The 16,637-nt window shown below is 41.5% G+C and overlaps 1 protein-coding gene across 1 annotated transcript in view; it reads left to right on the top strand.

Annotated features, from left to right (window-relative positions):
- LOC101984968 (guanylate-binding protein 6-like) overlaps positions 1 to 16,637 on the top strand; it is a 21,280-nt gene that overhangs the window by 2,105 nt on the left and 2,538 nt on the right. Inside the window, 7 exon segments of the mRNA XM_026785037.1 lie at positions 5,375 to 5,598; positions 7,028 to 7,155; positions 10,205 to 10,314; positions 10,517 to 10,713; positions 14,037 to 14,282; positions 14,419 to 14,699; positions 15,363 to 15,569. Coding sequence (XP_026640838.1) covers positions 5,375 to 5,598; positions 7,028 to 7,155; positions 10,205 to 10,314; positions 10,517 to 10,713; positions 14,037 to 14,282; positions 14,419 to 14,699; positions 15,363 to 15,569 — 1,393 coding nt within the window.

Genomic DNA, 16,637 nt, shown 5'->3' with positions numbered 1-16,637 from the left:
TTTTTTTTCTAGTTTCATCAGTTTGCATGCAAATTTCAAGACGTCATTGCTATTTTGCCACTAAGTAGTACTCCATCGTGGAAATGTACCACATTTTCCTTATCCATTCTTCAGGGGAGGGGCATCTAGTTTGCTTCCAGGCTCTGTCTATTGCAAATAGTGCTGCTATGAACATAGTGTAGGAACTGTCCTTGTGGTATGAGTGTGTATCCCTGGGTATATGTCCAAGAGTGTATTTCTGGGTCTTGAGGTAGATTGAGTCTCAATTTTCTGAGAAACTGACGCATTGATTTCCAAAGTGGCTGTACACCAGCAATGGAGGAGTGTTCCCTTTGTTCCACATCCTCTCCAGCATAAGTTGTCATCAGTGTTTTTGATCTTAGCCATTCTGAGAGGTGTAAGATGGTATCTCAGAGTTATTTTGATTTTGATTTCTCTGATGACTAAGGATGCTAAGTATTTTCTTAAGTGTCTTTTGTCCATTTGATATTCCTCTGTTTAAAGTTCTCTGTTTAGATCTGTACTCCATTTTTCAAATTGGAGCATTTGGTTTTTTGGTGTCTAGTTTATTGAGTTCTTTGAATATTTTCGAGATCAGTACTCTGTCAGATGTGGGGTTGGTAAAGATCTTTTTTCATTCTGTAGTCTGCCATTTTGTCTTAATGACTGTGTACTTTGATTTACAAAGGCTTTCTAGTTTTAGGTGGTCCCATTTATTAATTGTTTCTCTCAGTGACTGTTCTCCTGGTGATATATTTAGGAAGTGGTCTCCTGTGCCAATGTGTTCAGGGCTACTTCTCACTTTTTTTTTCTATGAGGTTCTGTGTGGCTGGCTTTATGTTGAGGTCTTTGATCTATTTGGACTTGAGTTTTGTGCATGGTGATAGATACGGGTCTATTTTCATTATTCTCCATGTTGATATCCAGTTATGCCATCCCCATTCATTGAAGATGCTTTTTTTTTCTATTGTATAATTTTAGCTTCTTTGTCAAAAATTAGGTGTTCATTTCTGTGTGGATTAATATTTGGGCCTTTGATTCAATTCCATTGGTGTACCTATCTGTTTTTGTGACAATACAAAACTATTTTCATTAATGTAGCTCTGTAATAGAGCTTGATGTCAGGAATGGTGATGCAGGAACCCCAAAGGACCATCTCACCTTTAGGCAAGTTCAGCAGTCATTTCTGTGGGTCCTGCATGTCCAGTTCATACAACATATTATCAAGCAGTCCAGTCAGGAGCAGTTTCTTGCCCAAATGGCTAACCAACTCCATAAGGAGCCACCATGATGCCCATCATCCTCTTGAAGTAGATTGGTGCTTCCAGGAGCAGATGTATCTTATTGTCATGAAAAGTCCTAAGTTATTAAAACATTTTAAATGCCATATTCTTTTCATCTTTGAAAGGTTTGAAGAATACCTAGCTAGCTACCTGAAGTATATCTTTGTACATTCAGAAAACTTAACTAACATGATAACACACTTGACTATTATAGATAATTGTCTATTAACCTAGATTTATTAATTACACATTACATTTTTTTAAAAAATAAATACATTTTAATAAAAAACAGCAAAATCTTAAAATTCTGTTATTTTTAAGACTATGCTATAGAGTTAAGATATATGATGTGGGGCTGAAGAGATGGCTCAGAGGTTAGCAGCACACACTGCTCTTGTGGAGGACGCAAGTTAAGTTCCCAGCACCCACACTGGGCATCCCTGTCAGTCCACAGCTCTTTGTCTTGTTTGGAGTTCAGGTGCATTCTCTGCTTGTGAAGGATGACTCACAGTGCCTGCAGAGTTTGCCGCTCAGTTCTGGTTGGCTAATGTTGTTCTCTTAAGAAACAAATTCTGAGAATTTCATTGTAGGCTTTACCAGGATGGAGCCCCCAAATGGCTGTGCTGTTCATGGTCTTCCTTCTAGTGGTTTGATTGTTTGGGATTTGGCTCTTCAATTTGGGTCCTCCTGGATGGAACCATGGGCTGGATTCCCCACACATTTTACACATTACATTTTAAATGAGCTCTACAAACACAATACCATAATGAAGAGCAGAAATATACATATAACAAAATTTACCTTAAATTTGTGTCAATAAACTAAGATCCATAACAATGCAAAGTATTCATCTCTATAACATTTTCCACTTTTAATTTAAACAAACATTTATAAGCAATCATTTAGGGAAGTTGGGCATTGTTCTCCAGACTACTTCCTGCTGATTGGGGATGCTGTTAATCAGGTCTTTTATGGGGTATCCTGTGTGGGTAGGTGCATCTCAGCCAGTAGTTCTGAAGCTGTCATGGAGTTGGACCATCTGGGCCATTGCTCCAGAAAGTCTTGTTTGATAAACTATATTAGCTGGTAAGGAATCCATAGCTTTTGATCCCCTGTGGAAACAAAAGCAGAAGCTCTTTTCCAAAGCATATACTAGACCCAAATTTTGAAATCAAGGTATTTTCAAAATACTTATCTTGGATTAATTCAGTAGCATTTATAAACAAATATCCTTTAGCAGCTGTTGCACCTTCCTCAGCATTCAAACAATTCAAAGAGAACATAATAACATACCGTATCCAGACTCTCTCCGTGTTTTCCATCTTCATGTGGCTTTATTTTAAACTCTATTTTTTTTAAATTTTATTTTTAATTTTTGGCTTTTAGAGACAGGGTTTCTCTGTACATCTTTGTTCTGGAACCCCCTCTGTAGGCCAAGCTGTCCTTGAACTCACAGAGATCCACCTGCCTCTGCCTCCCAAGTGCTAGGATTAAAGGTGTGTGCCACCACCGCCCAACTATGCTCTGTTTTTTTTTATTTTAAGGACTTTATCCTTTTTTTCTTTTCCAAGCCTACATATACTTTTAAATATGCTCTAAATCGTTTAGAGGCTTTTTTTGTCTGAAACTGTCTTTACTATATCTCTCTTTTTCTGACCACACAAGTCTTTAATTTGCTAAGCAATATGGCTAGGATTAAAGCTGTGGCTTTGACAGTGCCCATTCTTTAGCTTTTTTTTTTTTTTTGAGAGTCTAGCCTCTTGGCAGAGGTACTGGCTGGAGCCATGTTTATTACCATAACTCTATGGCATTTCAAGGCCTGTGCTGACACGAAGAATTCATGCTGTAGGCTATTTATAAACACCATTTAAGTGTTTTGTGACAGAACTTCTTAAATGGGATGCAAAGTTTTTGCAGCTAAAGCTGTCAGGAAGCCTTTCTTAAATGAGCCATATCTGGATCACAAGTATAGGCTGAAACTTCCCTCTCCCCATATTTCTCGTTGTCATGCCTCAACTTCCTTCTTGGTTGCCCTGCCTACACTTCCTGCCTAGCTACTGGCCAATCAGTGTTTTATTAAAAGCAGTATAAGTGACAGGATAAAAGACCATTGCATCACAGCACTTCCCCCCCTTTTTTCTTTTTTTGTTTTTTTTTTTTTAAGAAAACAAGAACTCTGAACCTAATCTCCTTTGTTTAGCTTTTCTCCTAACTGTTATCCATAACAACCTGTAACCAACATTCTAAACAAAGAAAAATATCTGTAGTCCATTTTTGGGAATGTGGGTGTAGTTTTTCAGGCTACTTCCTGTTGATTTGGGGCACTGATAATCTCATGAGGACCTAATGAAAATTTAGAATTATGATCAAGACAGCTGGATCTACCCCATTTATTAGCTTTCTGAGAGTCTGGCCTCATGGTGGAGGTATTGGCTGGAGCCATGTTTATTGCCACAACTCTATGGCATTTTAAGGTCCCTGCAACCACCAAAAAGTATGCAGTCAGCTTTTCATCAACACTTAAGTGTTTTGTGGCAGGACCTCTTAAAAGAGCTGGAAGGTTTTGCAGCTAAAGCTGAGTCAGGAAGCCTCTCTTAAATGAGAGCACTTGCCTCTAGCAAGCAGAGCCCATCCGAGACAGTGCTGCTATCAAGAAGTCATGCTTAACACTGTTATTTTGGGTCTAGAATTACTCCTGAGATCTCTCGGGTTTTATATGGATGCAGTTGTCTACTTGTTGGGTACCGTTCTGTTGACTGAGGTTTCTGTTTTGCCCGGTTCCTGCAGTCGTTAAGTCCTAAAGAAATCACACAGAGGCCTACATTAGTTATAAACTGATTGGCCCATTAGCTCAGGCTTCTTATTAACTCTTATAACCCATAATTCTTGTCTATGTTAGCCACATGGCTTGGTACCTATTTTGGGAGGCAGTCACATCTTGCATCCACTGCATCTGGGTCACAACTGCGGACTGAAACTTCCTTCTTCTGATAATTCTCATAGCCATGCCTCAACTTCCTGCCTAGTCGCCCTGCCTATACTGCCTGCCTAGCTACTGGCCAATAAGTCTTTTATTTTATTTTTTTTATATTTATTTATTTATTTGTTATGTATACAATGTTCTGTCTGTGTGTATGCCTGCAGGCCAGAAGAGGGCACTAGACCTCATTACAGATGGTTGTGAGCCACCATGTGGTTGCTGGGAATTGAACTCAGGACCTTTGGAAGAGCAGGCAATGCTCTTAACCACTGAGCTATCTCTCCAGCCCCCAGTAAGCATTTTATTAAAAATAATACAAATGACAGGATGAAAAACCATTGTCTCACAGCACTTGGACTGCCTTTTATACCCTTTATAAGTTCTTAATTTTAAAACGTGGATTTTTTTTCTATTTATTCACTCATATTGAAATTTTAGTTCATGTTCTAGAAATAAGCCCTCCTCAAAATCCAAATTAGGTAAAATAGACCAGGTTAGCCCCAGGCTAGTCTGTCACAATTAAGGTCTTCTTTACTTTCTGTAGACAGACTCTGTATCAGATGGGGTGCGGGGTTAGGCAGTGAAAAGTCAAGTAAATGTACATGTAATCCACATTATTTATTCATTGGGATATTTCAGTGTTTGTGTAATTCATGTGTGTTTCAAAAACTCTGGTATATTTTCCAGTCACTTTAAAGTCATTCACAGGGGGAACAAGGGCTTAGAACCAAGTGCTCTGCCACTTTGCTGGGTGTTTAAGGTTTTGCAAATTCACTTATCCCATTGGCAATGTACAGTAATCTGTAACATATAGGTTCATATAGATTTTGGGAGGTAACATATAAAGATTCATTATAAGACTTAGCATATTGGAAGACCTTAATGAAGGCAACAGTTGTTTGGTATTTACTATTGAAGCAAACCCTTACATATGATGGCAGCCATGTCTTACCAAAAGCTTCTTTAGAACTTTGAGGAATGATGAAGAAAGTGGAGAACCTCCTCTGTATCTATTCACTGCCAATAGAAAATGTGCGAATGTCATCAGTCCTGAGCCACTTAGGACTTGAGTAACACTGAAGCAGACAATGGCTTTGTATTCTGTTTGCAGATTCTTCTTGCAGATTCTTCTAGGTTGGCAAGTTGCCATGATCGGATCCCAAATGATGGCTCCCATTTGTCTGGTGGAAAACCAGAAGGATCGGCTGTCTGTGAACCAGACAGCCATAGAGATTCTGAACAAGATTTCGCAGCCAGTGGTAGTTGTGGCTATTGCTGGATTGTACCGTTCAGGGAAGTCCTACCTGATGAACCGTCTGTTAGGATAGAATCACGGTGAGTGGCATGCTGAATGCTAGCCAAAAGTTTGACTGTCTTTGCCACATTTTCTTAATTCTGATTCCCAATTATAACAAAGGGAAGCCAAACTGCTTGCAGCAAAGTCACCCTCTCATGCTAATTTGCATGAGTAATTACTGCTCCCCAATAATCGGTTCCTGCATTCTTTTTTTCTGTTTCATTAAGGAAAATTTCTCCTAGGAGTGCTCAAGATAGGGCCTTTTCTGATGCCCAAAGCAATGGGATTCTGTGTGTCAGTCTCTTGTCTCATACAGCAGGTTTTCCTTTCTCAGTAAAGTATTTCCATCATGATAGAAATGTCTTTGAATACTTAAGTCTTTAAAATCATGGGTAGGATAGGTGGTCGAGGCTGCTCTTGCAAAGGACAGGGTTCCCAGCACCCATATGGTGACTCAAAATTCTCTAACTCCAGCTCTAGAGGATTTGATGCCCATATTTAACCTTTATTGGCTTGAGGCATGCACATGGTGCACTTATATACGTGTAGGCAAAATTCCAATATTCATAAAATGAAATAAGTAAATCTTAATTATTGTTTATTTAGAAATGAAACTCTTGAAAAAACTTTAAAAAGGAATTTATATCCTTTTAAAGAAGGACTTTGTTTTTCTTCTTTAATAACTTTGAATACAAAACTATTATAATAATTTTCTTTTTCTAGTTTTTTCTCTTCTTGTGTGTCTCTGAGTTTTAACTCATACCATTTCCCACAATTTGTAGGAAGTACCTTTTTATTTTTTGAGACAGTCTTATTGTTTGATCTGGTTCTAGCTATGTAGTCCCAATTGCTCTCAAGCTAATGGCAATTCTCCTGCCTCTGTCTCCTGCCTTCAGGAATGACAGGCGTGTACAACCATGGCTGGTTCAACACACTCACTGTAACCACCAGAGTGCTCCATGTTCTCAGATTTGTGATGCCTCTCTGTTTTTATTTGGTGCTTTTGTGTGGCATCGCTCTTATGTTAAATGTCTTTTTATAGACAGCTCATCTTGAGGAAAGATGAAGCACCGTTTTGAGTGTTGGGATTCAAATACTGCCAATTTTGTGTGCCTTGTCCTCTTCTTTGCTTTTTCATGGCTGTGTTTAAAACACCAGAGAGAATAACCTAATGGGGATCGATTTGTCTGGACACTTGTTGGAGTCATTGATCCTGAGACCATAGTGAGGTTACAGTGGCAGCTGCATGGATGACAGGTGGCCGAGACAGAGGAAGAGACTTGTGACCCAGTCATAACTTCCAATATTACTTCTCTGGCTGCTGTATCCTCCATCTAGACTCCAATTCCTAAAACTCTGGGAATCCCTCAACAGAATCCTGGCTGCTGGGCACTGATGTTTGAGCACACGGGGCTATCTGTGCAGGATGTTCACATACTGAACCTAAGTCCTCACTTCTTCCCTCAGGCTTCCCTCTGGGCTCCACTGTGCAGTCTGAAACCAAGGGCATCTGGATGTGGTGTGTGCCCCATCCCACCAAGCCAAAGCACACCCTGGTTCTTCTGGATACTGAGGGCCTGGGTGATGTGGAAAAGGTAGGATGAAGCTCAAGCTGTCCCTTATGATCCCTTATTATCTAACTAATTGATCAATTTATAAATAGGTCTATTAGTTCTACAGACTGAACTATAGCAGGTGAGGTAAAACACTCATCTCTTTGCTGTGGGATAATGCTCTCATACTCTGTAAAGATTTGTCACTCCTATTGCTTTAATAAAGTGCTGACTGGCCAGTATCCAGACAGGAATTATAGACAGGGTAACCAGACCAGCAGAATTCTGAGAAGAGTACAGGCTCAGTCTGTAGTCACCACCCAGATAGAGAGGAAGCCACATAAGAATGCTGCACTGAGCAAGGCACCACGCTACCTGGCTAAACATAGGTAAGAATTATGGGTTAATTTAAATTGTAAGAGCTAGTTAATAATAAGCCTGAGCTAATAGGAAAAACAGTTTATAATTAATATAAGTCTCTCTTTGTTACTTTGGAGCTGAAGGGCTTTGGGACCCTGCAGGACAGAAACATCTGCTTACTTCTATTTAGATTTCACTCTTAGATAAGGTCAGATCTCTCTCTTTGTTTCTTCCTTCCTTCCTTCCTTCCTTCCTTCCTTCCTTCCTTCCTTCCTTTTTTGAGACAGGGTTTCTCTGTGTGGCTTTGGAGCCTGTCCTATAACTCAATCTGTACACCAGGCTGGTCTCAGACCCATAGAGATCCATCTGCCTCTGCCTCCCAAGTGCTGGGATTAAAGGCATGGGCCACTACCACCCGGATATCATATTATTATTTTAGGTAAAACATGTTTTATTTCTTGCCATTTGGGTGAATGATTTGATTCAATTCAAGTAAAGTTTATTTAGCAGTTCAATTCCTAGATTCTAGGCATAGTAGTTAGATATTAGTGAATAAAATAAAAAAGGATTTTTCTTCTAAGAATGCTCCTAGTTTCATTGAGGATCCTACCTCTGTGTACTGTGGTAGAGTCTAGTACCTAGAATGAAGCAGGATGGTGAGAGGAAAAGACATCACGGGGCAGCCTCTGAGCCTCTGACCTCTGAACTTCAAGGAGAGCTGGGGCTGGAACTTTTGAACTAGCCTTTGTTGGGTCAAGGGTGAAAGTCTTTATCTCTTGTGCCTACCCATCTCTCAGTCTTCCATGGAGGCCTTTGTCATATGGAGGCTTGGCATATGAGAGCTGCTACCCATCAGCACTGCCATAGCTAGATGAACAAGGTCTTCCATTTTGAAAGGTGACTCAGGTAGCCAGCACTACTTCTGCTATCAGTGTTAGATGGAAAAATGCTTCCATGAAAAGGTGGATGACATCATACTAGGAGCAGGTAAGTGAATGGATGCTTTGAAGGCCAGTGACATCATACTAGAAACAGGTAGGCAGATGAATGCGTTGATGAGAGGGTTGATGACATCGTACTAGGAACAGTTAGGTGGAAGGATACACTGATGAGAAGGTGGATAACAGCCCATTCCAGTGAATGAAGAAGAATGACTTCTGTCTTGTCTTCTGAGATACCAAAGATAGATCTTGAGGATGGAGTTAAGGAGTTAGGTTTATACATTTGGGAGATATTTTTTTTTATTGTGTGTTGTGTGTGTGTCTGCCTATGGTATGTGTGTGTGAGTACAGGCATCCTTGGTGTTCAGAGGCTTTGGATTCCTGGAGCTGGAGTTACAGAAGTTAGAAGTGATCTGATGTGGATGTCGGGAACCAGACTGTGGTCCTCTGGAGCAGCAGCCAGTGTTCGTTCCTCTGAGCTATCTATCCAGCCCCTTGGGTTCACATTTTCTTTTTATTGTGAAATTTATCTACTGTCAACATGGCATTCTGGAAGTTCTTGAGAGAGCTGACTCTGCAGGTTCAGTGAAGGCCTGTTTGTCCCACAATAACTAGTTAGACAAACTTGACTTTCTTAAATAGGTGAACTGAGTGATTAAAAAAAATCTTGCTGTTGTATGTGAGATGTTATGTGGTGTATGTGGGTGCATGAATATGTGTGGTGTGTGTGTGTGCATGCGCGCGCGTGTGTGTGTGTAGGCACATGCCACAGTGCCTTCCACCTTCATGTGGGTTACAGAAATTGAAATAAGCTGTTGGGATTGCACAGTAAGAGCCTTTCCATCCTGTGCCGTCTTGCTTGCTGATTCATCCTTTTATTCCTTCCCTTAGTTTTAGACATGAGAGCAGAGTCTAAATTCCCAGGTTTTCCATTTCACTCCAGAAAGGCATTAGTAACACTGTATTTTTAAAATTTGTCTGATGTCATTTAGCATACTGATCTAAGGTTTATACACATTGTCTCCAATGACAGGCTTCCTCTCTTTTTTAAATGCTGCGTTCGTATTGCTGCATCCATGTTTTCTTTACCATCCAGTCACTCAGACACATTTATAGTCAGTCACTCAACATTTTGATTCTTCTGAATAATGACACATGAAACATGGATGAGTCTGGCTCTTGGAATCTCTCTTACTCTCCAGTATTTGCATCATCTGATCTACTTCCCTACTTCTGTCACAGTTTCAGGGGATACAGACCATCAAGTGAACAGCAGAAACAAAAGACTGTTGGTCACATGTCATCTACAATTGTGAAGCAGAGGAAAGGAAGGCCTGAGTTCAGTTCTGTTCCTCCTTTTCCTTCAGCTTGAGACCCAGCTGATGGAGTTGTACCATTCGTGTTTAGGACAGGTCTTCATGAAACCCAATCTAGATAACTCCTCATAAAAATGTCCAGAGATTTGTTTCCATGGTGATTTAAAATTCCATCAATTGACAATGAAGATTAACCATTACTTGTGGATAAAAATAAGATCTCAGGATCATACAGGACTTCTGCTTTTATTACTTAAGAAATACTCTATGTTGAGGTCTTTGATCCATTTGAACTTGAGTTTTGTTCCAGTAAGTTTCTCAGGCTGATCTTGGATTCTTTCTCTAGCCAGAACACACTCTCTTGTTCCACATGCTTTGCCCTCCAGAGTTTCTAGCAAAACATGGCCACAAAGGCATCCCAGATGGACTTCTGAGGAGTTCTTTCTCAGTCCTCTGCCCTCATATGTCTTCCAGGTTGACCCTACGAATGACTCGTGGATCTTTGCCCTGGCTGTGCTTCTGAGCAGCACCTTTGTCTACAACAGCATGGGCACCATCAACCACCAGGCCCTGGAGCAGCTGCAGTATCCTTGCAGGACCTGAGGCGCCATGTTTCATTGAGTGTTCTGGAATGCATGTAGAGGCACAGACCTGCCCTGTCACTGTGTGGCTTTTGGTGGGGCAGAGGAGACCCAGGGCAGCAAAGACTGTTTATTGTGATTTATTTTTAATAAGAGAATCATGAGAACGTGTATGTGAATTTACTTTTTCTTAACCCAGTGCCAGTTACGTCACAGGACTCACTGAGCTGATCAGGACAAAGTCTTCCCCAAGTCCTGATGGAATAAAGAATTCCACAGAGTTTGTGAGTTTCTTCCCAGACTTCATCTGGACTGTTCGGGATTTTACCCTGGAGCTGAAGTTAGATGGAAAGAGCATCACGGAGGATGAGTACCTGGAGAATGCACTGAAGCTGATCCCAGGTAGAGGGAGGGCTGGGGTGGAGGCCTGGAAAGGGCTGGGATCTGCTGAGTTGCTCCCATCGTTTGTGGGGTCCTTCTGTATTGGCAGTGGGATGGAGGTCTGCAGAAACTCCGATAGGCCATTGATTGATAATGCCTGGGAACTGGAGTTTAATTTCTTTTGAGAAAAGTAGACCCTAGGGCATAGGAAAGTTATTCCAAGTCAGGGCTTTAAGGTCTAGAGTCTAAACCATCTAAACTTCTCCAAATTCAGAGATTGTATTGCTAGATTTTGTGTCTTCCTTCCTATAAGAAATACTTGGCTACATAATTTCTTCCATGAATTTATCATACATAGCCCATCTCAAAATAAATTTTTACAGAGTTATACATTGTTCTTCTCATGGAGAAACATAGGTTTTGAATGATGGGTTGGTTATGTTGCATGCAAAATATCTGTGTTCCAAGTAAACTGACGGATGTGTCTCTTCAGTCTATGCCTTCTCGGAATGTGTCATTATTTATCACAGCCTTCTGTTTTTGTTCATGCTACCATGTCAGGATCAGTAATATTAGTGGTCTGTAAACTATTTACATGGACATTATTAGCCCGAGTAGAGCGTCTGAAGCCTGCGAGGAATGCCAGTTCTGATTGGCTCACTGCTTTTATTTTTCTGTCTTTGTTTTCTCAAAATATTAAAAACACAGTAGGTGGGAAAGCAGCCTGTGAAACCAGTACTCACAGTCCTGAAATTACATAGGAAATAAAGTATCCAGGCCTGGACACCCCATGGCTCAGTTCTCATCCCAAAGATTTATTTGCCCCAGAGAGACATAAGAGACAAACACAGGAGATGGAGGATGAGGGAGAAGGGGAAGGGATCAAAGGAGATGGGAAGGTGACCCTTGTTCCAGAGGACGAAGGACCTGCCTCTGGACAAAGTGGAGACAGACATGGCCCACAGCCAAATGGCAGTTTATAAAGGTGAAAGGGGAAATCCCGTGTTAGGATGGGGTGTTTAATTTTAATTGGGTGTGTTAACTAGGTGAGCCAAAGGGGGCTTTGGATTGTTGCATTTCAGAACATCCATAGCTGGACCTTGGCAGTTGGTTTCAGCAGGAGGAAGTGGCCAAATGAGGGAATAGACTTTGGTGGCTAATTTTAGGAATATAGTCTAATTGTCTTTAACAAGGAAGAGGGGATGGGTGAAAGGCAAGGCCTGCCAGACCCATGCTTACTACACTGGCCAGAGTCCCTTCACTATAATCTACTATTGTTTATTTTTAATCAAGGTATCACAATGTAGCCCTTAGTGGGCCTGTTGTTCGCTATGTAGCTGAGTTTAGGCTGGCCTGGAATTGAGTGTCTCCAGCCTCTTTCTTCCAAATACCGGGATTAAACATGTGCTATCACTCAGCTTTCCTTTCCTTTTTTCTTTCCCCCTTTCTTCTTTTGTTATTATTTCTTTTTTCTCTTTCTTCCTTTTTTGTTTACAATTTTGTTTTTTATTTGTTTGTTTGATTTTCTGTTTTTTTTTTTTGAAAAAAGTTCTCACAATATAGATTATTTTGCTAGCCTAGAATGTTGTATACAGGTCATGGTAGCCTCAAACTCATTGAAATCCTCTTATACAACTTTTGATGGAAACGATAAGAGCTCTGTATTCAATTTTCAGAAAACATTTATTGCTCTGCTTGAGTGTTGTACCTGGATGTTGTAGAACACAGGCGGTTCCTCCAGCTCAGCAGATGGCACTGCTGTCATCTCACATGGTTAATTGTCATGGAATGAACAACTAAAATGGATTCAATAAAAATCCCTAGTGCATGGGGTGGGGAGATAACTTTGTGTTTAAAGTCCTTGTCACCCAAGTGCGAGGACTGGAGGTGTGATCTCCAGAACTTGCATAAATGCTGGCTGGGTGTGAACATCTACCTTGAGTCCAGTGCCCAGGCTGAGGACACAGGCTGGTGGTGGAGCATGCTGGCTAGCCAGACAGACTGCACCGGAGAGTCCAGCTTGACCTGAGAGACCCTGCCTCATTGAATAAGGAAAGACTGGCTGTAGAGGACTTCTAAAGACAACATCTGGCACCCACATGCAGACACATGCATGTGTGCTCACACACACACACCCAGACACAGGCAGACATGCATACACACACCCCACCCATCCACATGATAGAATGGGAGAAAGTCCTCAATACAGCAGTTTCATAAAATAATGTGTTAATGTAGCACATCTGATATCTAGATGTATGTATAGACTTGTGTATCCTATACTTGTTCATAGTCCTGCCTTCCCTCCCCAAATGGGAAGGATACTTTTATTTTCTATAGTGTATATTTGGTGTTTACAAAAATGAATTTTTTTTTGCTCATTGTGTTGGAATTCTTTTTTTTTTATTTTTCCATTCAAAAAATTTACACTTCCTCCCCTCCTCCCATTTCCTTCCTGCTCCTCCACTTTCCCTCTTCCCTTCCCCTCCCTCCTTAAGAGAGGGCAGGGAATCCTGCCCTGTGGGAAGTTTAGCATCAAAGCAGTTTTCAGTAACCATAGCTTCTTGCTTAGAATTGCTAATGTTGCTAACTTTTATACTCTATTATCCTTTATTTATGGCTTTTCTTTTGGGTCACAACAGCTCCTTTGCTACAAAGGAGTAATTGGGCCAGAAATCACATTAAAACTTTTGCTGTTCAGTCAACAGGGCACACAACTACAGTGTGGTGTGGGAGGTCCTTCTGTCTGTGTGTTGCTTTTATTGGTTAATGAATAAAGAACTGCTTTGAGCCTATGGCAGGGAAGAACAGAACTAGGTGGGGAAAGTTAAGCTGTATGCTGGGAGGAAGAAGGGCAGGGTCAGAGAGATGCCTTGGAGCCACAACTGGAGATAGATGTGCTGAAACTTTGCTGGTACTCCATGATGTTGTGGTGATACACAGCTTATTAGAATTAGGTTAAATTAAGATGTAAGAGTTAGCCAATAAGAAGCTAGAGCTAATGGGCCAAGCAGTGTTTTGATTAATACCATATCCGTGTGATTATTTAGGATCTAAGCTGGCTGGGCAGCCAGGAAGAACAAGAGGCCCTTCCTCCAACAACAGCATGCTTGATGCCATGTTCATGCCTGTAGATTTCAACCATATGCTCTTCCCAGTGGAGTCAAATGTCTCCTGAACTATTTCACCAGATGTCTACCAAGTACAAACTTGGTATACTTTTGACCTGTAAAGAAGTGTTGAGTGTTTATGGTAGAGACCTGTGAGTACAGAGACAAGGGCCTCCATCATTTGCCCTCTGCTCTAAGTCTATTCCCATTGCTTTGTGTTTCCCTTAACATCAGGTGACAATCCCAGAATCCAAGCATCCAATCTGCCCAGGGAGTGCATCAGACGTTTCTTCCCTAAACGGAAGTGTTTTGTCTTTGACCGGCCAACAAATGACAAAGAACTGTTATGCAAAATTGAGACTATCTCAGAAGACCAACTGGATCCTAAGTTCCAGGAACAAATGAGGGCTTTTGTTTCTTACATCTTCACCGAGGCAAAGATCAAGACTCTCAGAGAGGGAATTAAGGTCACTGGGAATTGTGAGTAATTTTTATCGTGTTTATGTTTGCAAGTGTACATGTGTAGTTGTGGGAGATTAGAAATGTAGTCTTAAAATCTTGGATCCCATTCACTTATAACTTCACCTTTATCCCCTAAAACTCCTGGTTCGTGAAGGACTGGGGACTCTGGTGACAACCTACGTGGATGCCATCAACAGTGGAGCTGTGCCTTGTCTGGATGATGCGGTGACAGCTCTGGCCCAGCATGAGAACTCAGCAGCTGTGCAGAAGGCAGCTGAGCACTACAGTGAGCAGATGGGCCAGCAACTGAGGCTCCCCACAGACATGCTCCAGGAGCTGCTGGATGTGCACACAGCTTGTGAGAAGGAAGCCATTGCTGTCTTCATGGAGCACTCCTTCAAGGACGAAAACCAGCAATTCCAGAAGAAGCTGCTGGTAATATTGGTGTCATTAACTGTCATACCTGTGTCCGTTCAAGGCTGTAGTGTTGCTGTGCCTTCATTGACCCCAGTTATGTGACTCCTTCTAAGATGGGCACTCTGCGTGTTCATTGTGAACACAGTTGTGAAAGACTCATGTCCCCTCGCCAGACTTCAGGTGCTTTTTATCCAGAAATCTCTAATGATTAGAATAATGAGTATACAGTTTCCTAAGTCCTTCAGGCAGTTAATGTTTGTAGATTGCAATCCTGCCCAGAACACCTATAAGTCATCCCTGAACTTGCTTTATTCTTATGTTCCTATGAAACAGTTTCTCACAAGAGTCCCACTGCAGGCCACTGCTCTTCTATTGCTCCTTGTTATATCATTGAAGATGGAATTACAGGATGTGACTCCCACATGGATCCAGAGATTGTAGGTGAAGAGCCATCTTTTTCCAGAAGGTTTTAAGGGCTAAGAACTTCAAGAACATTTACTCTAGCCTTGTACAGATTTCTTAGAATCTTAATTCAGGCATTAGTATTTCACATTCTCTTGTGGTCTTATTACACTAGAATACTTTCTTGTAGGTAATAGGCTGACTCTTCTACAAACTTTCTTAGAACTTTATCTCTTCTATTCTTTCAATGTGTCAGATCTCTGTCCATTTCTCTTGTAGGAATTAATAGATGAGAAAAAAAGCAAGTTCATATCGAAGAATGAAGAAGCATCAGATCAATACTGCCAGGAAGAACTCAATCGGCTTTCAAAGGCTTTTATAGAAAATATTTCAAAATTTTTTGTTCCTGGAGGACACAGGCTCTACATGCAAATGAGGAAGAAGATTGAGGATGACTATTGGCAGGTGCCCCGAAAAGGGGAGAAGGTGAGAAGTTGGGAGCATGGGGAAGGGCTGAGGAGTAGGAAGCATGGGGGAAGGGGTGAGGAGTAGGGAACATGGGGAAGGGGTGAGGAGTAGGGAGCTTGGGGATGGGGTGAGGAGTAGGGAGCATGGGAAAGGGGTGAGGAGTTGGAAGCATAGGGGAGGGGTGAGGAGTAGGAAGCATGGGGGAAGGGGTGAGGAGTAGGGAACACGGGGAAGGGGTGAGGAGTAGGGAGCATGGGAAAGGGTGAGGAGTTGGAAGCATAGGGGAGGGGTGAGGAGCAGGGAGCATAGGGCTCAGAACACAAGAAACATGTCATAAAACACGAGCACACAGCACTGCATAAGAAAAGATGAGGATAGCATGGCACCTTTAGCTTCATGTTAGTGTTGGCAACCAAAACCAGGCCTTTGTGACGTAAGGGAATTAATTGCTTTACCTTCAAGCCCCATCACCAGAACCATGCTTGGCTCAAAATGACTGCTATTTACTATTAATTCTTGGAAATACTCACATAAAAATTCTGAGTCTGTCAGGATGAGCTACCTATGGAGTGCTAATAAATCTAAGAACACAGCTAACATATTACTCAGTTGTTGCCAATGACGCCATGGTGGGTTCTTTTTAGTCCTTTCTTTAGTTATCTGAAATGCTTTGGGTGATGCCCCCCCCGCTGAGAGAGTTTACACATCTGTACCATGACGCCCTGGCAGATAGAGGGACTTGACCATAAATACATCCAGCAAGAGCAGTATTGTATGGAGGCTGCTTGTTTTGTTCCCTGCTGCTCAGCCCCAAAATAATCACACAGAAACTATATTAATTGCAATACTGTTTGGCCAAGAGTTTAAGCTTATTTCTGGTTAACTCTCATATCTTAATTTAACCTATCTCCATTAATCTGTCTATTGTCATGAGGCTGTGGCTTACTGGGTAGAGTTCAGGCATCTGTCTTCGGGGGTGCTACATGGCTTCTCTCCACTCTGCCTTCTTTTTCCCTGCATTCAGTATGGTTTTCCCCACCTAGTTCTACTCTGTCCTATCAACAGGCCAGGGCAGTTTCTTTATTC

The sequence above is a fragment of the Microtus ochrogaster genome, linkage group LG1, assembly GCF_000317375.1.
Source record: "Microtus ochrogaster isolate Prairie Vole_2 linkage group LG1, MicOch1.0, whole genome shotgun sequence".
NCBI lineage: Eukaryota > Metazoa > Chordata > Mammalia > Rodentia > Cricetidae > Microtus > Microtus ochrogaster.
The sequence above is the reverse complement of the archived record's forward strand: the minus strand, read 5'-3'. Positions and strand labels throughout refer to the sequence as shown.